This window comes from Cheilinus undulatus, linkage group 7 (genome assembly GCF_018320785.1).
Source record: "Cheilinus undulatus linkage group 7, ASM1832078v1, whole genome shotgun sequence".
Lineage (NCBI taxonomy): Eukaryota > Metazoa > Chordata > Actinopteri > Labriformes > Labridae > Cheilinus > Cheilinus undulatus.
This window is the reverse complement of record NC_054871.1, coordinates 46,074,751-46,098,620: the sequence shown is the minus strand read 5'-3', so window position 1 is coordinate 46,098,620 and position 23,870 is coordinate 46,074,751. Positions and strand designations below refer to the sequence as shown.

The window sequence follows — 23,870 nt, the reverse complement described above, 5'->3', positions numbered from 1 at the left end:
GTCATAATATGAGGTTAAAGTCAAAATCATGAGTCAAAACAAAACAAAACAAAACAAAAATATATATATATATATAAGGAATAGCTAAACATCAAAATGGTCAGGGCAAAAAGTCATATGATATCAATGTCAAAAACATGATTTTTGATGGTAATTATATCAGATTAGTGTCAAAATCATGGATCGAAAATGGTAATATTATAAGAGATAAGCATCAAAATCATGGGTCTAAAAGATAAAAACTTGATAAATGTCAAAATCCGTGATTAAATCCTAAGTTATGAGTTCAAAAGTTCAGTGTATGAGATTAAATTCAAAATCATGAGTCTAAAGGGTCAAGATATGAAAAATAATTGAAAATTCTGAATTTTATAAGGGTAAAAATATTTGATTGAATTTAAAATGATGAATTATAAAGGTCAAACAATGAGTTAAAACTCAAAATCATGAGTTTAAACATCAAACAATGAGATAAAATTCAAAATCCTGAGTTTTAAAAGTCAAACAATGAGATAAAATCCAAAATCATGAGTTTTAAAGGTCAAACAATGAGATAAAATTCAAAATCATGGGTTCCAAAGATCATAATGTGACAATTAAACTGAAAATTGTGAGTTTAAAAGGTTAAAATAAGAGATCAAAGTAAAATTCGTGAGTTTTAAAGGTCAAAATATAAGTTCAAATTCGAAATCATGAGTCTAAAAAGTCAAATCTAAGAGATTGAACTAAAAATAATACGTTTTCAATGTCAAAATATGCGATTTATTTCAAAGTTGTGACTTTAAAAGTTCAGAATGGGAGTTAAAAGTAAAAATCATGATTCTAAAAGTTCAAAAGGTCAAAATCGGATGTTTTCCTTACAATATTTCTGACAACAAAGGCACTCAAATCTTTTTCAAACCCAACATGATATATTTATTTACAAAAAGTAAGCATAAATAGAAATGACAAGTTTAGCTAGCTTAACTAACAGTTAGCCTAGCTTGCTAGCTCAGAATGATGGCGTACATTTCTCCAAATGTCTGGTGAAAAAGGACGAGCCTCGATCTCAGCTTGTATTTATACCCTCGGGATGGAACGAGCATTCCAGAATTACTTTCCACCAATCACCAGTATGAAGCCTTACGTTTACGTCCATTTCATGGTTACTATGGACGTCCTTATTTTACCAGTGTCGCTTGCATAATAAAGACTTAATATTTAGGCTCAATTTCTGGCAACTCTGTCTGATAGAATAAATTAACTTAAAGAAACAATAACAAAACATTAAAATCACGACTTGTTGATAAAATTTCAAATAAAAGTTAGATATATGAGACAGCTGACAAGTTATTAAACACGCCGTTTCAGAATTAATCATTATAGCCTAATTATCAGTGGTATAATTTTCTTGTTTATATTTATTTATTGTCACAGGTTCAAACCTGTTTTGTTATTTAAATATCTTGATGTTTTTCCATCCTGTAATCCCCAGTAAATTGACAAGGATAAAAAATCTAGCCAATTTCCACTCGTCAAAGACAGACCTAATGACTGCATAAAACAATATGATCTAAAGACATGTCAGACTATAGGCTACTCTTTGTGATAAGATTTGCATAGACCTTAAATTAATGGGGATTTTCAACATTTTCTGTTGAAGATCTGAGTGAGAATCAGTAATGTCCCTTGAGTTGTGGTTTCATTTCAGAATAAAGAGTTCACTAACAGTTAGTGTTTTACAGTATAAACTTACTACCATTAAAGTAGGAGTGTCAAACTCTGGATTCAGGACTAACCTGAGGGCCTAACAGGGTCACCTTTTTAACCAGAAACTGTCAAGCTTGTTTCACCAGTAATAAAATATGAAAAAAAAAAAAAAACTTAGCACTGATGATAAATGATTTTGACATTTAAAAATCTAAAAAACAAAAAAAAAAGTTTAAAGGCTCACAATCTAAGAAAAGAAAATGTATTAGTTCAAAAAGGTCAAAACATTAAATTGAAAAATAATGTTTTTTAATGGCAAATATATTACAAAGAAAGTCAAAATCATGAGTTTAAAAGGTCAAAATATGAAATAAAATTTGTAATCATGAAATTAAAGGTCAAAATGTGATTCAAAATTTTAAATTGTGAGTCTAAAAGGTCAAATTCTGGGATTATGAAGTCAAAGTTTGGAGTTGAAAATATGAGGTAAAATACAAATTAACAGGTTAAAAAGGTCAAAATATCACCTAGAATATTGAATTATGAATCTTAAAGCTCAAAATATTATATAAGAAGTCAAAATTATGAGTTGAAATGCTCAAAGAATGAAATTAAATTCCTGACTTCTTATCTAAATATTTTTACTCCTTACTTTTTCATTTTCATCATTTTTCTTTTATAATCAATTAAGCAAATCATGCTTCTTCCTCTTGTCAAGTCCATTAGGTGCTTGTTTTGTTAATTTTACAAAAAAATGCATCATCCTCTGTTCATTTTATTCTGTTTATTTGTAAAAATGCCAGTTAATTTCTATGCAGTTACTAAAGTATGTAAATAAATTGGTTTAACATGGTAAATATTAAAGATAAAGTTAGAAAATCGTAAAATTAAGACATGATATACTTCAGATGAGATGAAAAATTAAAGAATAACTAAAAAAAAATGCTTTTTATCATTTAACATCTTTTCTTAATACCAATATTAGATAACAGAAACTTGACATTTATCTTGAACTGATAAAATGGAAATTAATACATTAAAGTATATCTGAGTTGACAACATCAAGATATGTATGGAAAAGAACTTATTTGGGGAATATGTTGAATTAAAAAGATGTTCCTAAACACAACTTCTTCTTGAGACCTCAACCTGTACAAATATCCGCTTCAAATTATTGTAATAAAATAAAAGTACAAAGTCAAGTTCGGAATGTGTTTTGTCCTTTTTTCTCATGAATGAGTCATATTTATCTTGCATGTTCTTTCTTGCAGACAAGACACCCAATGTAAATAAAGACAAAATATAAAGGTAGACAAATAAATTAGAAGCCTACTATGTTCGTCTGTGAAACAAGTGGATTGATGTGACTTACAATGGCTCATTTCTGTGGGATTTTTTTTTTTTCCAAGTAATACCTAAAAGAGCCACAAGTCGTCACAAAAGAACCACATGAGTATCAGCTGTAGATGTAAAGAGGAGGGTGGAGAAAAGGAGACAAACGCTCACGTTTATTCATCTATATACTTATTAGGTTTATAACTACCTTTATTTTAATTATTTCAAGGGAAGGATGTATTTTTTATTAACTCCATCGTCAGAGCCAAAACTCCGTAAAGATAGGGGGCGGTAATGCTCCGGAGTGATAGATGCCAACCGCCGGAAAACTAGACGAAGAAGAAGACGCGCCAGCGGACTAATGGAGGACTGTCCTGTCTGCTCAGGCTGATGCTGTCTCTATTTCTACTTTAATAACTGTGACAAAGAGGGAAACCCACGATTAACAAACCCCTGATTGTCTGTAAGTTATTTTCAGTGTAGGTTTTGTTTTGTCAAGTTTGTTTCCAACAAACTAACGAAGAGAAACGAGCAACGGTCGCTTGTTTGTATAGCGGAGGTAGCTGTCATCGACACAGAATTAACGATAACGGTTGTTTTTCAATAATTATCCGATTGGACAAAGCTGTTTGAATTGTATGACTACGACTGTGATTTGTTTTAGTTTATAAGACTTGAAATGTCAAAAATATTCAACGCTGTAGAGGGCTTAGCTTGTTAGCTAAAGGACTAGCCAATGTTGTTGTTTTTTTTCCGAGGAGCTGCGCTGTCACCGGGCCACAGTATGTATAAGACATATTTTATACCCAATGACAGACCCCGTATCAGTTTATTTATAGACACTGCTACACGCTGAATCCCATTACAGGACGTGTAAAGCCCATAACACCAGCTTTTTGGGAATATTGCTGTATTCATAGCTTCAAGTTCCAAAACCTTAGCGTTTTGTTTACTGAACTCATTTCATGTTGGTCTTTGGTGTCACTTGAGGAACTCTGATGGCATTTTGGCGTTGGCATTTGTAGAAATAATATCAACTTTTGTGATGCTACGAAAAGATTTTAACACATCTGGAACCGGCTTATTAATTATCTTCTGGGTCTCTCTGTCATCAGTGGTCCACTTTGGTTAGGTCTTGTCTTGTAAAGCAGGGGTTCTCAACGTTGGGGTCGGGACCCCATTTGCGGTCACGAGACACTGAAAGGAGCTCCCCAGGTGCCTTAGAAATAAACTAAGAGCATTTTTGAATTACACTGTTGCCACTTTACACCAATTTTGCCTAATTGTAACCTATTTTTATCACTGTTTTCCCACCAATTTTGCCAACTTTAGCACATTTTTGCCCCTCAAAACTTGTTTTTTGTCAATTTTAAACCCTTGCAACCACTTTGTTCTGCCTGTGTTGGCACTTCTAAACCAAATCTTGCCGCTCTCTGCCTATTGTTGGCTCTGTTGACACATTATTGCCACTGTTAACCCCTTTTACCACTTTATACGCCATATTTCACAATTTGATATGCCCATTTTTGACAGTTACTGACTATTTCTGCCTCAGCTAACCCTTTATTGCAAATTTATATCAATTTTCATCCCATTTCACCACCTATTTTTGCCAGTCTAATGCCATCTCAGCCACTGTTGAATCCCCTTTTACCACTGAATATGCCCATTTTTGCCACTTTAACCAATTTATGCCATTTTTTGTTATTTATTGCCACTTTTATTCAGTTTTTCGCACTTCTAACCCACTTCTGCTACTTTTAAATTTTAATTTCACCACTTTTCTGACCTTTTTTTTTGCCATTATTAACCAATTTTAGCAATTTTTAACATATATTACTTCTGTTTTTAACAAAAGGATTTACATTTTTAAGAGAGCTTCTTACTAAACAACTGAATTAAAATTTGTTTTTGATAACAGTGGTTATTATTCAGATTAAATATAAAATATGACAGCTTAACTCTACAATGGACCATGATGCTGGCCCCCAGTTTGTCTGGGACCCAGGAAGCTCTCCCAGTTTCCCCCCCTTATGTGCGGCCTTGTCTGCACATGACTATTCTACAATGCACATGGCTATGTTCAGCCACCTTCAGCTACAGTTTTGGTCCCCGGTCACTGGCACCTTTATTTTAGGGGTCGCTGGCTGAAAAGGTTGAGAACCACTGGTGTAAAGTGATGTGGGTTCTTGTCTGTAATTAAGGATTACGAAATGTTTTTCAATCAGTACCATAGGTTTTTCAGGTAAGATATAAGTAAGTATTTTTAGACCTTTATCAATCACACTGTGTTTAGAGCAGACACTGGTAACACATAAGCTGCGCACATGGAGAGTGATCCCACATGACATCCCAAGACATCCAAGGGCATTTTATGTTATTACAGAGGTATAACTTTACCTGAAAAACATGGTTGGAGATCTAAATTGTCATGTTACTGCCAGTCAGAAAAGTTTATATTTCATTTTAAAACCCCTCAGTAGGGGTGCAGATGGCCTAGTGGTTAGACGGCGCGCCATGTACATGGGCGGTCCAGGTTCAGTTGTCTCTCTCCTACACTCTCATCACTGTTTTGAATTCTGTCCACCATCCTCCTCTGTCAATAAAGGCATAAACAGCCCCAAAATATATATTAAAAAACCCCAGACTAGCCACTAAGGCTTGGCCATTAATCTAAATTTAGATTAAATCATAATATGAAGTAGTAATAGAAGTTGCAATATTTCTTTGACCTGCAATGTGTGTCAAAAAATAGTTTCATACACTTTTTTGAAGCAGAGATGTTCTGCTCTCGACATTGTACAAGCACTAAAGCATTAATATTTTTCTGCAGTCATTTGATAAAAATCTTGGTTTCTTATTTTTGTAAACGTTTTTCTTATCTAAGATGAGACTGACATAAAATGTTAATTCCCTTCAATACAAAAATTCACACTTTATCTGCAATATAAGTCAAAATAATCATAGATATTTTTTCAAAATTGTTCAGTCCTAGTTTTAAGGATAATTACTTCAAGGCTCTAAATTAGACTAATCAGTGGACCACTTTGATTCAAAGTAGATAAATAACAATGTCAGTATGTGATCATGCGTCATGTTATACACTCTCACATTTAGGCCCGGCCTACAGGAAAGAACAGTTTATATTTGATCTGTTTACTATTGTGGTGGTCAAATATAAAATGATTTATTGCTTGTGTTTGTTGGAAAAAAAACAGAAAATGAATTTTTTAAAAAGAATTTCATGTCAAATTGCAAATGTAATATTAGGAAAAAATGCATAAATTATTTCCCCAAATCATTCAGCCCCAGAAGCTACTCAGTACTAAGTAAGTAAACTTTAGATTAGATACTTTTTATTTTTTCTTGAGTAAATGCATAGACCAGTACTTTTACTTAAGTAAATCTTAACCAAAGTAACTTTACTTTTACTTGAGTGCAATTGACAAGTACTTTTCCACCCCTGGATTAGAGAGAAGGTTTAGAGAGAAGGTAATTTTTCTCGTGCAGTTTGGCATATTTATAAATATTTAAAGATCTCGAATTCTTTTTACAGTCTACAGAAGTTGGCTGGGTCGGCCATGTTTTTAAGATTTTTTTTTTCATCAAGGCATGGTCTTGATTTAAAAAAAATACATTGACCTCATCCCTTTCTCTTTTCTTTTTCAGAAATGAAAATTGAATTTTCAGAATTCAACACTCAGGCTGTAACTGAGGCATTTAGTATTATTCCAGATATTTTAATTAAACAGCAGCCAGATAAAAGGTGAATAGGGTAAGATGTGTATGTAAAGTTTCTCTGAAAGTGCAGAAGCAGACAACAATAGCTGGGTCTTTAATGTGAAGTTGCACGACACAACTTATGCCAGCTTTGTCACAAGTTAAACTGTAAAGTTTCTTTGAAGTGGGATGGAAACTGTCCCATCTGTTAACTACATCTCTTTATGATCTCTCCATTAATCAGAGTGGAGGTCAATGTAACGGTCTCAAGATGTCCAACGACACGCTGGTCCAAGACATGGGACCCAGGTTAATGACTTTCACCCCCTCCAAAGAGGAGTTCAAGGACTTCAGCCGCTACATTGCTTATATGGAGTCACAAGGGGCGCATAAAGCTGGAATGGTGAAAGTAAGTAGGATCTGTTGTTTTCTGTCAAGTATTTATTATACTCTGTAATCATCTGTTTACACAGACTGTTTCTCCTTAACGCTCCATTAGTTATAACATACTTTATCTTCAGGTAATCTAAATTCAGGTAACACTGAAGACTAGATCATTTGCTTCTGAATAGAAATCACAGTGTGCACCTAGCTTAAGTAGATACAATAGCAAAATTGTGAAAAATACTTGTAACAGTATCTGAATCATTTTGCTTATCTCTGACTAATGGTTCCCTTCCTCTTACTGGAACATTGTTCCTTTTTGTTGAACCCCTATTTTTTGTTGTCCTTTTGCAGGTCATTCCACCTAAAGGCTGGAAACCAAGACGGTCATATGATGATATCGATGACCTGGTTATTCCCGCTCCAATTCAGCAGGTGGTGACTGGCCAATCAGGACTGTTCACACAGTACAACATCCAGAAGAAGCCAATGACTGTCCATGAGTTCCGTAAGACCTCCAACATGGACAAGTTAGTTATCGATCAAATATAAGCCACAGTTAACTAATAAAGAGATTAAGTGCCATGACTGTAAGAGTGTTAGGCAGACAACTTGGTACATTTGGTTATTTTCAGAGATGTTTCACTTAACTGCCAAACAAAAGATTTAAAGAGGACATATTTTACCCTTTTAAGACAAGTTAACATTGGTCTCGGAGGTTTCTAAAACATGCCTGTTAAGTCTGTTAGTGAAAAAAAACACGCCAGTGTTGGATTTTTGTATGTCTAAAAACCCCTCTGTTTCAGCCCTGCTCAGAACAAGCTGTTTCTGTGTCTGTGGCTTTAAATGTGACTGAGCTGTCTGACTCCGCCCCTGACCACGCCCCTCTCAGGAAATGGATGTGGCTAAATTGATGTGGCTCCATCTCAGCTGGCAGCTGAGAGGAGGATCAGGAGAAGAAGGTGGAACTTTCTTCTAAGTTGGGAGGACCAACTGAACCTGGGGGCGGGGCTAACTCCCCACATGACATCATGAGGGGGAAATCTGAGAACGACTTGTTTCAGCACATAGTTAATGAAAGGTGGAGGGGAGTGGGGGGGTGGGGGGGATTTTTCTTGTATCTGAGTGGATTGTGGACAGGCCAGTGGCACATATTTTTGTCAGAAAAGCCTGTTAAAGTGATTTTTGCATAATATGTCCCCTTTAACTTCGCATGGTTTTCATTAGTGTCTCAAACATTGCACACTATAGGTTCTGCAGTCCAAGATATGTGGATTTTGATGAGCTAGAGAGAAAGTTTTGGAAGAACCTGACCTTTAACCCACCTCTCTATGGGGCTGATGTCAATGGAACGCTGTATGATTCAGTAAGTATTACGGATGTTTGATGGTTCCTCAAAGCAGCATTTAGATCACCTCACTGTACTCAAACAAACCTTCTAATTCTAGTCATATAGCCATTTATTCTTTTGCCTTATCTGCAATGCTGCAATTTTAAATCATTTTTATTATGACTTACAACGTTTTGTGAATGTCTCCTTTGCAGGATGTGACTGAGTGGAACATAGGTCATCTCAATACCATTCTTGACACTGTTGAAAATGAGAGCGGGATCAAGATCAAAGGAGTTAACACACCATACCTGTATTTTGGGATGTGGAAGAGTGCTTTTGCATGGCACACGGAGGACATGGATCTGTACAGCATCAACTACCTTCACTTTGGAGAGCCAAAGACTTGGTAAAGTTTAACATTTTTACACCCCTCAGAGGCAATACTTGTTCTTTTTTTAAAGCCTGTACATGTAATTGAAGCAGATCAGGAAATGTATTCAGGGTTTCTACACATTCTTGAAAAGTGTAAAATTCTTGAATTGGGCATTTAAAATTTAAGGCCTTAAAAGGCCATTAAAGTCTTATTTTTACCAGTAAGAGGTCCTAAACCACATCATATGATTCTGATCAGTCTATTTTGCGCCACTTAACAGCATTTACAGCATTGCAGCCTGTACATGACCCCACAGTGTGAGTGGGGCTTATAGAGGAGCCTTAAGTGTTACACAGATATTAGCAAAATAGTTTAAGAAAAGAAGAAGGCATTAAATCTGCCACAAAGAAAGGACTGATCATTGTTTAGGGCTGTCCTAGAAACAGCTGAAAAACTATTGTGACAACATGACAGCTATAAAGTAAATATCGAGAGGTCTCTGTCCATATGTTTGTCGTCAGTCCTTCATGTCTGCATCTTCTCCCCTCTCTCTGAGGGATATTGAGCCACATCAAATTTGAACTTCAAATGTAGTACTATGGTGAAATCTGTCATTTGTACTGTTTCATATTTGGTTTTATGTAAGGTTAGCTTCAGATAGTCCTTTTAGGTGTTAAAGCATTAAACAGACCTTTGATGTGATTTGTGTTTTTATACAAAACTAATCAGTTTTAAAATGTTAAAAATCACACATTCAAGCTAACTACAACATAAGTTTTATAACAGAAAAAGTGTTGTTTTTTGATTACTTACTGATAATTTTGTAGTTTTAACTGAATTTTCTCCTCAAACCATGATATAAATATTTTTTAGAATTCAGTGTTGAATATCAAAATTTAAAGGAACTACTGGAAACAGCTCTGTCAGCAGTGGTTTATGGCATTGGAACTCTCCCATGGATGCCATTGTTGCCCAGTCTCTTTCCTTGCGTTGAATCAGAGAAATTGACTTTAACTGAGTCAAGTGAGGCCAGCAGGTCTTTAGCTGTTGTTCCAGGTTCTTTTGTGACCTCTCGGATGAGTAGTTAATGCTCTCTTGGATTAATTTTGGTAGGCCGGCCACTCCTGGGAAGGTTCACCATTGTTCCAAGCTTTCCCCATTTGTGGATAACGGCTCTCACCATGGTTCACTGGAGTCCCAAAGACTTGGAATGGCTTTGTATCCCTTTACAATGTGATAGCTGTCAATGACTTTGTTTCTCATCTGTTCTTGAAGGTAGATTGCAACATGATGTGTTGCTTTTTGAGATCTTTTTTGTCAGATAGGTTCTATTTGAGTGGTTTCCTAAATCAATATGTCTAATAGGTCAACTCATGATTTAACAAGGGGGAGGCGGGTGGTCCCTTAATAAATTACGTCATCATTTACTTTTTTACAGCACTGTACTTTGCCAAAATTTTTACAAAACGGCCCTCATTCTTACACTTGATGTTTTTGTGTGTCTTGCCTGTCAGGTACATTGTTCCTCCAGAGCATGGGAAAAGACTGGAACGACTTGCAAAGGGTATTTGATTGATTGATTCTTATCAAACTTCAAAGATGGATATGAATGTGTTTTCAACAGGCATTAGTAGAAATAGACCATTGATACAAAATAAATGAATTTTAACCATGGGTGTCCTACACAGAATTGGCCTGCAGAACTTTTAGTCTTGTTAATCATGGAGTCTTTCACTGTATTGAAATCTTCTGCAAATATGATATTAGCCCCACCGCCTTATAGATTCTTAATAATCTCTTGTATACATTAAAAAAATAAAGCATTGTCCTTATTTGGTGCATTTAAATTTACTAAACAGAATCAAGCAAGTAAATTGTGATGTCTACAACAAGCCATCTTCCCTCTGAATCTTTTAGAGTTGCATGAATTATAGATTCAGTATTTTTCCAAAGAAGAATTGAGCCCCCCTTTATTTCTGTATTCATGAAAGAAAGAACTATGTCCTTCCTATTCCTCCAACCATTTTGTTTCCTTATTTGGCACAGAGTGTGTATTTGCTTTTACTTTAGTCTTTACTTTTTTTTAGTTTTGAATAAAGTTCATGTTAAAATTCAAGCTTTTAAGCTGAATGATTTACTTAATTGCTGCATGCGCATCTCTCTCTTTCTCTCATCAGCAATAACTAGATTCATGTCCCATGAATTTACACATCCACTTACCCTCACACATTTTCCTGTATTTCCAGGTTTCTTTCCAGGGAATGCTCAAAGCTGTGAAGCCTTCTTACGTCACAAGATGACTTTGATTTCGCCCTCAATTCTGAAAAAATATGGCATACCATTTGAGAAGGTAACATTCATTACTTTTTAATATTGCTGGGCCGTTAACGGCATTAACATGCCACGTTAACGCGAGACTCTTATCGCGCGATAAAAAAAATTATCGCACGTTAATCTATTCGCTAAAGGGGCTTACAGACACACCGCCGAGCATATGTAGTGGACTACCAACACGCCTCCAGTCATTTCCAGTGGGAGGGCGGAGGTTTGGGTCTGCTGTGAGCAGGCTTACGCTCCACTGAACTGGACAATGTCTGTTTTTAATGAAAGAGTGGATGCTTGGGTGTGTGATTACAACCAGTAGTTGATATTACATGTTGTTTGCACATAAGCACAAATCAGAGGTTGCGCTGGGACAGAGCGCCGTATCAGCTTTATGACATCGTAAAAACTAAACTTCTTTAAACAGTGCAGCAGTTTGTTCACATTTTTCCTCAATAAAAGGACAGAAATCATCAGAATCCAGTCAATAAATGGTGTGCTGTGACTCACCTTACAGATGAACACAGGTTGGAGTCAGTGAGAGGAGATGCAAAGGCAATAAAGGTCTCCTGTCACCTCAAAAACCGCTGTATTTTTGCAGCTCGAGCCCATTTAATCCTCTGAGCTGTACATAGATGTGCAGATATGAAGAGCAAAATTGCTGGCATCTTAAAAGTGATTTTAATCGTCCATGGATGCATGATGGACTTTTTGCCGGGTCAAAACAAAAACAATCTTCTTCTTCTTTCTCCTCCTTTGTGGGGTTGTAAACCAGCTACGTGCATACCGCCACCTGCTGTTTCAGACCGAGTAAATACGCAAGTGCGCCAGGGCATGGTTCGATATTGCTAGTGTGAAAGCATGCCTGTGGGGGAGGGGGAGGAATTGCGCTTTGGTGCGGTTCAAATCAACTGGGCCTAATGTGAAAGCACCCTAAAATCCCGCTGGATCCATCCTGACAGAGAGCTTCATACAGCACATGCTCATGCATCACAGCGCTGAGACAAGTTGTAGAGATGGAGAACAACTTTTTAATTCTGTCTCTGTTATGACCTGTGAGTAGGCTACAAACGCATGCCTTTTTCTGTTAGATTTTCATGACTGATATCATGGAAACTACGGTGTTAAAGTGAGGTTCAGAGAGAGAGAGGGAGAGAGAGGAGAGTCGGGCGGTGGTGAGCGAGCAAGAGAGAACAGGCGCTTATCTGAATCATCCTTCACCCATCTCTCTGTTATATTTCCATGGTTGATATCCACATGATAAATGAGCGAACTTTCGTGTTTAAAGTGAGGTTTCAGTGGTGAGCAAGCGAGGAGTTCTCAAGCAGTCTGTGATGCATTTTCCTTAATATTTAGATAGGTCAACCATTTTTTTATATGTCTTTGGCAAAATTCAAATCTAGCATTTTAATCTAGATTAATCTAGATTAACTACAGGATTGCAGTAAAATTAATCTAGATTTAAAAAGTTAATTTATGCCCAGCATTACTTTTTGATGACCATAACATTTGCAAACATATCGCCCCTTACCTTTTTTCCTTGGAGCACCCCTTCTTGTTTCTGTGGGCAGGTTTTTTCTTGTAGTTCTGCTGATCTGGTCCAAATCATGAACCAGTTTGTTACATTGTTGCATAATTACATCAAGTTTGGTCTGGGTACAGATAGGAGCATTTACAAGTGCAACTAACAAACTTGCATAGAAACCAACACAGATTTTGGTGTAGAATTTATTTTGTATTAGATTGTCTTGGTCCATGTGTGATTCAAAACAATCATCATTTAAATAACACGCCCCAGCCTCACCCTCAGATTTTAGGACATGGAGGTGCGTAATGAACCCTTGATTCATTCATAGCGGAGAAATATATCCCCTATTTTAAAAGCCGAAGGTTTCATTTGTTTCCTCTTGAGTTTCAGCTCTTTTCTATCCCAAATAACTACATTTTTTCCAGCTTAAATCTACCATGATATTGTGATATTACAGTGTACAGTAAAACTTTAATAATTACCGAAGGCAGCCTTATTTTTAAAAAATAAATCACTAAAGAAACATTTGTTCATCAAATTTAATAAAGAACGAGGACATCGTCTGAAAGCTCAGGCTTCTCAACTTCATTTAAAAGCAACATTGGTCACAGGGAATGTCAACGCTTCCATTTAATGTTAAATAATACATTTTTAAATTCATATCTAATCTAACACCATCAGATCCATGCTTCAAAGCGAGTCAACACCAAGTTGAAAACATATATACAAAATCTCAGACCTGGCATGGGCATAATTGGTAAATGCAGATCTGTGCATGGGAATGACTGTACACCCAAATTTCTGGTGTATGTACATTTGATAAACAAGGACCACTGTGTCTGTCTGTTACAGAGAGGAGCACAGGTACGTAGTAGAGAGTGTAGCTTATTTATCAATTTTATTTATCAATCTGTTGCTAAAAAATAAGTTAATAGTTTGACCGACATAGCCTACATGGGATTGATGTGTAGGAAAAGTCTTTGTGAGAAACTTGTTACCCTTTAATTTTTCCCATACACAAAGCAGCCTGATTAGTGGAAGAAAAAAGACACTTGTGCACTTGTCTCTGAAGCTCCTTCAGCTCCACTCAGCTTGGACCATACCAGAAGTGCTATGGTAGCTGGATTAATCCCAAAAGGACAAAGCTTCATGTTAGGACAGATCTAGGACGGTTTGTGTTCTCGCTAAACAAACCGTACCAGAGTCAGAGTAAATCAGACCGACACCAACCGTTTCAAGTGGTCCCAGTCCAGTTATTGAGTCTGCACCAGAGTTTGGTGGACAGCTTCTTGAACCAAACCAACTGGGCAAACAAACTTGAGTAGTTGCAACTGAACTAAACAAGTCAGGAGTGGAAGTACCCTAAGACAAGCTGAACCCACCCCGTACCCCAACCAACCCAGGGAAGCACAAGAAAAAGTGAAAGTGAAACCATGTATTTTCAATGAAATAATTTCGCGTTCTGAACCGTTAAGAATGCTGCATGATAAAAGTAAAATAATAATTAATAAATATCTTGTGGTTTCATATGCATGGATGTAAAAGTTCTTATGATTTTGTGTTGTCTTCATATTTAGGTAACTCAGGAGGCTGGGCAGTTCATAGTGACATTCCCCTTTGGCTACCATGCTGGCTTCAACCATGGATTTAACTGTGCCGAGTCAACCAACTTCGCCACTCAGCGTTGGATTGATTATGGCAAACAGGCAACACTGGTAAACAAAAAAACTATCTCTTAATCCATCTAACCAATCTACCATTATGTGACTGCATACTGCCTTTTGGAGTAAGGGCCACATTTTTGGGGGCTCTTGGTGTAGTTGGATAATTGATAACAGAAATCAAAGGGCAGATATTTGAACAACGTAGGTTACTGTTAATCCCAATGATGCCAACCCTTATAACTAAAGCAACTATTCTTTCAAATTGTTCTGTGATCTTTTCACATGCTAGGAGTAGTTCAAACCTGGACATAAATGTTGGTTTGTGTTTTTTCTTAGTGTTCATGCCGCCAGGACATGGTTAAGATCTCCATGGATGTCTTTGTACGCAAATTTCAACCAGACCGTTACAAACTGTGGAAAACAGGAAAAGACAACTCTCCCATCGACCACTCCAAACCCACACCGGAGGCTTCTCAGTTTCTAAAAATCAAGAACAAGCCTTCAAAGACTATTTCTAGTGAAGCTGTATCTGAGAAGCTAATTACTCCAGTCCAGGAGGAAAAAAGGTCTGGTATTACTTTCACTTCTAACATAACTTTTTCAACATTAAACTGTAATTTATCTGTCAGTCTGAACTTGTAATTGGTTAACCACTGAATTCTTATGAAATCAGTAATGCCGGAAATTTTCACTATAAATGTAAGCACCAGAAGTACCAGCTATTTCCTGTAAGCAGGTCAGGTTTTTGACTCTTAACTTTTGGAATCCAAACTCATAACTGAAAGTTCTGAAAGTTTTAGCATGTATTTCTATCCTGACAAAAGTGTCATCTCACTGTAGTTATCTGCAAGACGGAGTATGTAAGAGCTGCGGTCTGCAGCCAGACTATCTTGATGTTTAAGGCTTTCTGAATTTATGCCATAGAGCTACCAAGCTCAGAACTGTAGCTTTACTGTCAAAATGTTTCCCTCTCAGTATTGCTTGACCAGAAATGTCTCCCATGCATTAGTTCAAAGCCTCAAATTGGGACAAAACGTGTGCTTGAAGCATCTGAAGACCCTGAGGACTTAAAACCTGAGCAAACCATAAAGGAAACTGTGAAGGTGGAGCCAAAGACAGCCAAGCTGATTGATAAGAACACTCCAACCCAAGACCAAGACCACCCAGATAAAGGTACCCCAGTGTGATAAGATCTTCTAGGATGCTTTTGGTTTGGGGGACAGAATGTGGAACACCTTATCTCTACACAGCAAGATACTCCTGCTCTTCATATCCTAATCACCAATCAGCCTACTGTTGTGTCCTTTGAAAGAACTGAAGGCATGATTGAATCAGCTGGACTCTTTCCTTCTTATTGTGGATCCTTGCATGCCATGTTTTTTATTGCTTAGAACAGTGTCCCTGATTCAGCCAATATAGTAATGTCCAAAAAGGTATTTTCTTATAAAATTATAGCAGGTAAAAAATTAGATTTATTAATGGGGAAAGTTTACTATAAAGATTTAAAATCTGATGACCTTCTTATTGTGTACAAGATCAGTGGCTCTCAACTGGTCAGGAATCGGGACCCACCACCACCTCCCTAAGGGAAATCACAGCCCATTTTTTTGAAAATGGACAACTACTCAAATTTGTTTAAGGATATATGTTGCAGTCTGCTCCCTAAATGAAAGAAAAAACATACTAAACAAATAGGCGGGACCAACCACCTGTTTTAAATACATCCTTACAGAAAGACGTGCATGCATATCTTTTATTTTGCTCCATTTTCCAGAAGCAGCATTGATTTGGTAATATTTTTTAGGAATTTTCTCTTGATCTTGGCGAAACTGTGACAGCTGTGACATCACAAGAAAAAGAGATAAATCTCGAGACAAATAGCGACATTTTTGGAGATCATAGGAAAACCTAAAAATACATGTTTGAATTTACTGTATGTCCACTTAGGACTTACGATATGTTGTACTATAGGCAAACATCCTACAGTTGCTAGGTTGATCCATAATAGATGCCATAATGCAGATTGTTGCTGTTCTTTTCTTTCAGATACAATAAGAGACATACTGAAGTCAAAGATTGACAAAGAAAAGAGACTGCAGACTAAATCTCAGTTAAAAGCCAGCACAAACAAAAGTTTAAACAGACGGAGTCCTTCAAAAAAAGAGAAGAACGGTCTGTCGACTTTACATGTCTGCCCTTCAAAGACTTCTAAGAATGCAGATGTGGCTCCATCTTCTGATAAGCCCATTGAGGAGCCCAAGCTTAGCAGCAGCAGCCAGACACAGACCTTGTTTCAGAGGACGATGAGTCCTGCAGATGTGCTGCATGTTCACAGCTATGCCAAAGGAGACTATGGAGAAGGCGAAGCCCCAACCAAGGAAGAGAGGAATGAGGGCGGTGATTGTGAGGTGGAGAAAGACAACAAACACACTGGCAAAACAGTAAGTTTAACCACTTTAAATATGGTACTTCATATGCTAATGGTTCATGCCAGTGTCTCTCAATCGTGATAACAGCTGTCTTTCAAGTATTACTTTTCTATCCTTGTATCTAGCAGCTTTTAAAAAGTTAGCACCAAATATCATTGATAATACAATACAGCTAAGATATGCAGTAGATTTTCAAAATGATAGTAAGACTAGTAAGACATCATAAAAAAGGCTGGATGTGTTTGCAAAGAAAAAACTGTTACATTCAGCTTCTGAGGTCATTATTTATTGAAGACAATTTAATTGATGAGGATGATGAAAGGTCTCACATTAGTGATTTGTCACTGCTGATGTCTGTCGTTAAAATTTTTATATCACTAAAATACATTAAACTAGAGCCCTGTGCAGGACCATATTCCTAATCCCGCTCCCACATTGCATGCTATCCAGTCCCACCCACATTCTGCACAGATACTGACAATCCAAAATATTCTGAATAACAGACACTGCATTTTATTAAAGGAATTATTATGTTCACTTATGCACAGCCTTGATTAAGTTTCCTCTCTGAATGATAGAAACCCTCAGAAAATAACCACATCCTTGTCATGCCTAACATGGATGAAAGAGCAGCTGAGACAGAGACTCAGATTTAACTCCTGGTTGTGGCTTAGTAAAAGCAAAGTCAAAGTAATATTTGCCAACCTTATTTACATATCATTCATCATCATTTATTTTAAAGTCATACAGAGGTGGAATTGTTGCCTGATCTTTGGAAAGTTTGTGCATCATAAAAGTTGTAGCGCACTTCCATCAGCTCTCACAGACAGTGGACTAATCTTTATTAACGCTGTGCCATTACCAACATTATCATTAGCTCATTGCAATAAGGCCAATTTGCAAGGAAAGGGGTGTTTTACCCCAAATTACTACGTAATGGCTCAGCATCTCTGCATGCTGGTGCATATTTGCAGTGATTGGCCTACATCCTAATAAGGGGAGCGTTAAAGCTGTGCCATTTGATTTAAAGTGAAGTTTTAGAGTGTACACTTTATGGTGGAGCTTTGACGAAGCCTTTGCGGAGATAGACACATATTTAAATAGCACCGGCTACTGCAACCAACAAATAACAGCAAGTAAACCACGATTTCGAACTCCAAAGTGTGACACATCTCCTGAACTACCTTGTTTAATATGAGCATGGAGAGGTGCTTTAAAGACAGACAACTTTAATCAGGGATCGCAGAGCAGGTGTATCATCACATCCAGGCATGCCAAGTACGTTTCCTTGTTTCATCAAAGTCCAGTTTTACAGCACTGTCACTTTCTCTCTTAGTTAAAAGGAAGAACCAGAGTCATGACCCCGGTGTACTTCCCGTCTTTTAGTGTGTGTTTAAGAGTGAAGGCCATTTCCTCTTTGGTATTGTTGCAGGCTGAGTTATGTGTTACACAGGGGAAGCAACGAAGCAGGGAATGGGGACTGAGAGGGGGGCAAACTGAAGCGAAAGTCACAACAATTTTGGATCTTATAGAAAATCTGTACACGTTTATGATTTTTGTATGGCACCGGTTTCAAACCAGAGCACCCAAGAAGTCTTCTGAGAGGTATCAAGGACAATTGGAGCTACGGTGTGGCATGCAAATAGAGACGGACAGACACACCGCCAATTATAGTAGTAAGATTAGCAGCAAGTACCTCATCAGACCTTACTTCAAAAAGATCAAATTATCTTTTATCCTGTTCAGGTACATTGTAGGAAAATGATTTACAAAGTTAGGTTGGGCAAAAATAGGCCCAAGTGTCAGGATGCCCAGAGGGAAAGAGAATAATGTTGATAATCGTATAAAATGTGTCTCTCCAGCAGGTAATAGAAGAGGTAGCTGGTAAGAGAGAGCTGAAACCCGATCTTGGGCAGCTCCCAGGCCACCATCCTCTCATAAAGGACAGCATGAGCGATGAAGGTCTGTCCCATCTACTATAGTCCATAACTACTGCCTTAAAATTTTGGTTTACAGTAGAAATGTGGTTCTGGTTTCTAAAATACTCCCTTATGTAAAGGTTTAACCGAAATGTGTTTTTCCACTTTGATTCATATACCAGAAGCTCCACAAGAGACCATACCAGTAGATGATGGTGGCATGGAAGGGGAAAGCTGGGCTAAACCTCTGGCTCACTTATGGCAAAGTGGACCTCCCAATTTGAAGAAAGAGAGGGAATACAACCAACGCATGGGCTCTAAACCTCCATACTGCTCCATCTGCATGCTGTTCTACACATACCAGCAGGTAATCTGCACCAGGGCTATCTCCACACCACAGTCATAACCACATAATTTTTTGGTGTTGTCACATGTCACAAAACATGATAATTAGCAGGGTCAGCTAGGTTGTGATTAAAATTTGTATTTATTTCAAGCCAGAAATTCAAACAGAAAGTGTAGGGTTGAAAAAATGCCATTTTAGAGCGATGTAATGTTTGAAAGGCCCTGCTGGTATGTAATTAAGATCTGTGTACATTTGGACAATTTCAATTTCAACACAATTGTTTTTCATCAACAACTTTATTATAGTAATAGTCACAGTGATATTTGGGGTTGGAGAGGTGATGCCATGTGGACGTAGCATAAGGTCGCTGACAGTTGCTGAAGTAGGTGCTCAGTAAATCAGAAGAAACATCAGAAATATGATCTGTTTCTTTAAGGCCCTGTTTACACAACGTTTTGCATCGTTTTCCATTTTTGTTTCCCAAAAGTTCCACGTTCAGACGGCAACACTTTCAAAATGATCTCCGTTCACACGAGACTGCAGGAAACACCAAAAACGATGTAGTGTACATGCAGGCCATTAGATGGCGGTGTAATTTTGCAATGAACCAAAATAAGCGCATGTGCACAGACACTTCCTTCCCATAACAATAAGTAGGAGTGCAGCGCTATCCACCTACGGTGTAAACATCCAAGATGGCGAGCAGAATTTTTGTTTGGACCAACAACAAGTGGAACTGCTGCTTCGAATGACCCTAAACTACAAGGCGGACATAGACCAAGAAAAGTGAGTGAGGAGCATGAACAGTACACTGGTGTCGCCATCTTTGTTTTGTTTTGGGCTTCCCATCCGCGCATGCGTTATAAGCCTACTCGGATGGATATTTATTACAGCTGCAGTGCACATGTCCGTTTTCAGAAAGTGCTGATTTCCCTGTTTACGCAGAGACAGGGGCGTTTTTTTTAAGATTTATTTTTGGGCTTTTTTGTGCCTTTATTAGAGAGAGAGGACAGTGGATAGAGTTGGAAACAGGGAAGAGAGCGGGGAGCGACATGCAGGAAATAGTGCCACGGGCCGGATTCGAACCCGGGTCGCCTGCGTACATGGTGCGCGCCTTAATCACTCGACTACTGGCGCGCCCAGAGACGGGGGTGTTTTGAAAAACTTCTACTCTGGAGCCCGTTTCCAAAAAGTTAAGTTTTCAGGCACCAAAACGCCGTTGCCGTGTAAATGGCCAGCCAAAACGCTACAAAACTTTTAACCTTGCCAAGCAGATGGATACGCCCGTTTCCTTGTTTTTCACTGGCGAATCCATCTTGCAAAGCTCCCATCTGAAACGTTTGGGCCCAGTTAGACAGTGACAGGACCAATCAGTGACTAGGGGCAGTACTTTCAGGTGCAGCAGAGTCCTGACATAAATAAGCAGCAGCAAGAGCTGGTGCAGTATTGGTGGAAGAGATTAGCATGGATGCTGCAAAAGCGCCAGTTTTATCAGAACTTGACAACATTTGTTTGTTAAAAGAAGAACAAAGAACAGCAGTGAGTTGTTTTCTTTTCAAAAACAACAAAAGTCAAGTACTTACATGTCTATAGTCGCCATATTTCGCATTATTCCTTAATAGCTGTGCCCGTGCAGCTCGATAACTGCTACGTCACATGTTTTGTTGCTCTTATTGGCCCGTAGAGATGTCATAGACAGAACGTTCATCCAATCACACTCCGAGTTTTTTCAAATCCTCTGCCTTTTCTCAAACCTTTCCTATTGAAGCTTTCCCAGATGGATGTGTGAAACAAATCCATCTGGCGTGTCAGGTTACAAAACTTTTGCGTTTTCACTTGAAAGCGTTGTAGTGTAAACGGGGCCTAAGGGTGTTTACACTTAAGTTGATCCACAATACAAGTATGACTTTTTTCAGGGTCACATAATTTAACCCTTAAAGACAAGTTTACATTGGTCTCAGTGATCCCCAAAACATGCCTGTGAAGTTTGTTGCTGAAAAAACACTCCGGTACTGGACTTTTGCATGTCTACCCCTCTGTTTCAGCCCTGCTCAGAACGAACGTTTCTGTAGCTTTTTAATGTTAATTAGCTGTCTGACCCCGTCCCTGACTATGCCCCTCTTGGGAAATGGTTATGGCTTAATGGATGTGGCTCCAGCTCAGCTGGCAGCTGAGAGGAGGATCAGGAGAAGAAGGTGGAACTTTCTTCCAAGCAGGAAGGGCCAACTGAACTTGGGGAGAGGGTAACTCCCCACATGACAATCTGAGAAAATCCGGGAAAATCTGAGAATGGCTTGTTTCAGCACACATTTTCTTAAAGGTGGTGGTGGTGGGGGTCTGGTACTTGGGAGGATTGTGTCACTACAATATGTAGTCTTCTTCAATGCTCCAGTATGCCGAAGCCTCTTTAAAAACATGCTATCACCAAGACATGAGGGCGCTGCATTTTAATTAAATGATAAATTCACATACCATCTGACATGCACACACAGAATGGGAAGAGAGACACAACAGATAACACCAAACAGAACTGTAATTGGGAAGCCTATCAATGCCCTGGACAACTCTCGGGTCAATCATTGAAGTTTATGAAATCCTTTCCAGTCTGTAGACTCAAACTCACCACTGTCTCATATGAGCAGGTCCTCCATAGTCAAGGTGGCCGTGCAGCACTATGAAACGATAGACTTGATTGTCCTGTGAACCAGTAGTTGTGAATGGGGAAAAATAATTGGTAAAGAAAGTCAAAATTCATTGAAGAACATTTCTTGTTGCCACGTGATCTAAACTCCATGCATTCTTGCTTTTCAGACTGAATGTGCAAACAGTCAAGATAGTCCTGTTAAAGTGGCTGGGGGGAGGATATGGACCAAACCACTGATACCGGAGTTTTGTTTCACCACCACCACAGAAGAGGACTCTGAGCGTGAGGAGCAACCTGTCACACCTCATTTAGAGGAAGATGGAACCAGTCTTCTCATCAGCTGCTCTCAGTGCAGTGTCCGGGTCCACACCAGTCAGTACACATGCACTCTTGAGTTTACTCACTCACAGTTTATGTCAGAAATATGTCATAGTCTGTTTGTACCTTATCAGGAGGTTCCTAACCAAACACGTGTAGCCTTAAATTTCTTAAAGTCAGATTGTCCTGAAATGTTAACTTTACATTTAGACATAAATATTATATGGCTCTCAATCAATTCTAGTTTTACAGCACCAAAATAAAACAGTAAAACCAAAAAGGATCTAAGGAGTCTTTGCATTAAGGTCAGGTTTAGCTTGACTTTTTGATTATATTTAGGGTGACCTTGTATAATTTCTCCATGTGTAGTCTCTTTTGACAGGCAGAAACTTTAGGCAAAAATCACTACAGCCCTTACTTAAAGAGATAGAGGAAGAGGCAGAGAAAGAGAGATGAACAGATGGATTTACAACCACATTTTCTCCTTACCATAGTAGTAGGTCAGGCCAATTCGCCACTTTACTGTGTTAGCCTTGGTCCTGTGCTGCTCTGGCCTCCTGATGGCTGTCCTCCAGGCTTGCACTGTGACACAGAGAGCACAAGCTGTGAGGGAGGTTGAATCTGTAGCTCCTGGTATCAGATTAAACCAAAACATGATACCTGGATGAAAAATCTCAGCTCTGCCTGCATTGTGTTAACAACATTCAGCTTCATAATTCTGGTTGCAGCTGCAGGACAGTCCTCATCCTTTGCTCAAACACTCAGACTTTGTAGTAAGTCCTGTAAGTAGAAAGTATTAATCTACTATTGTAACAAGTGATGAAACCAGCAGCATAAAACTTAAATATGTTGGTATTTGCAATGCTAGATTTTGGTAATTATTACAATTTGAAGTATTATTATATTGATTATTATTATGTCATTATTATATTATATTATATTGAATTTCCCTTCGGGGATGAATAAAGTTCTTGTATTGTATCACTCTAATAATGCTTCAAATTGTAATAATTACCAAATTACAGCAAATTATTTATCAAGACTAATAAATAATCGGACACCAACCCCAAGTGCCTAACCCTGTAAGAGCTTAAAGTAAGGAGAAAGATGTTGAATTCTGTTTTTTAGGGAGACAGTGAACAGAAACTTGCACAGGGCTTGTGTGGCCTGTTTTTCTTGTTCTCAGCAAGTATGCTGCTGTATTTTGAACCAGTGGAGAAGTCCTTTGATAATTAATAAAGCAGCCTAGTAATAAGACATTGAAACTTGATGGGAAATCCAGTCTAGACTGGAATAGTTTTTTGGCTGTGTTTTCAGGAAGATACTGTTTAGGAAAAGCCTGTTCTTGAAATTTGTTTTACATGGAATCAAAAAAGGTTCATTATGGTGATGCTGGATGCCAGGATGATGCCAACTAGAGCAGAGGTTTCATAACTTTTCAGCCAATGATGCCTAAAATTATAGTGGTGGAGACCAGGGACCCCCATCATTCCTGGAAGTAGTTAAAGCATACGATGTTACACAAAGCATAATGTTGAAATTTACATTTTATGGAGTTTTTGTGCTCACTTTAATTTTAATTTAAGCACAAATCTCACTCAATAACTATGATTTTATTTTAAATTAAACTAATTTTAAGGATATATTTTAAAATAATGGATAAAATATACCACTTTAAATTATTTAAAAATGTGTCTGTTTTCTTGGAAAGCATCCCACGACCCCCCATCAGAGTTTAGCAACCCCACCAGGGGTCCTGACCCCCACTTTTGAAACCACTGATCTAGCACACTAAATCATTAGAAAAAATTCTCTTTGTTTTTGGGAACAAGTCCATTAACTCAAGTTGTTGGTTAAATTACAAAG

The 23,870-nt window shown here is 37.9% G+C and overlaps 1 protein-coding gene across 2 annotated transcripts in view; it reads left to right on the top strand.

The window, feature by feature from the left end:
• Window positions 1–3,358: 3,358 nt before the first annotated feature.
• The window catches only part of LOC121512130 (lysine-specific demethylase 4A-like), a 29,994-nt gene continuing 9,482 nt past the window's right edge, over window positions 3,359–23,870 (top strand). The window contains exons 1-14 of one of the 2 annotated variants that reach the window (XM_041791215.1): window positions 3,359–3,487; window positions 6,989–7,153; window positions 7,483–7,658; window positions 8,380–8,494; window positions 8,674–8,867; window positions 10,349–10,398; window positions 11,081–11,184; window positions 14,262–14,399; window positions 14,685–14,914; window positions 15,358–15,521; window positions 16,395–16,789; window positions 18,643–18,739; window positions 18,879–19,063; window positions 21,854–22,058. In XM_041791215.1, coding sequence (XP_041647149.1) covers window positions 7,016–7,153; window positions 7,483–7,658; window positions 8,380–8,494; window positions 8,674–8,867; window positions 10,349–10,398; window positions 11,081–11,184; window positions 14,262–14,399; window positions 14,685–14,914; window positions 15,358–15,521; window positions 16,395–16,789; window positions 18,643–18,739; window positions 18,879–19,063; window positions 21,854–22,058 — 2,191 coding nt within the window. In that variant the 5' untranslated portion in view covers window positions 3,359–3,487; window positions 6,989–7,015. Of the gene's footprint in view, window positions 3,488–6,988; window positions 7,154–7,482; window positions 7,659–8,379; window positions 8,495–8,673; window positions 8,868–10,348; window positions 10,399–11,080; window positions 11,185–14,261; window positions 14,400–14,684; window positions 14,915–15,357; window positions 15,522–16,394; window positions 16,790–18,639; window positions 18,740–18,878; window positions 19,064–21,853; window positions 22,059–23,870 lie in introns of both variants that reach the window. The other variant, XM_041791214.1, reaches the window with a different exon arrangement.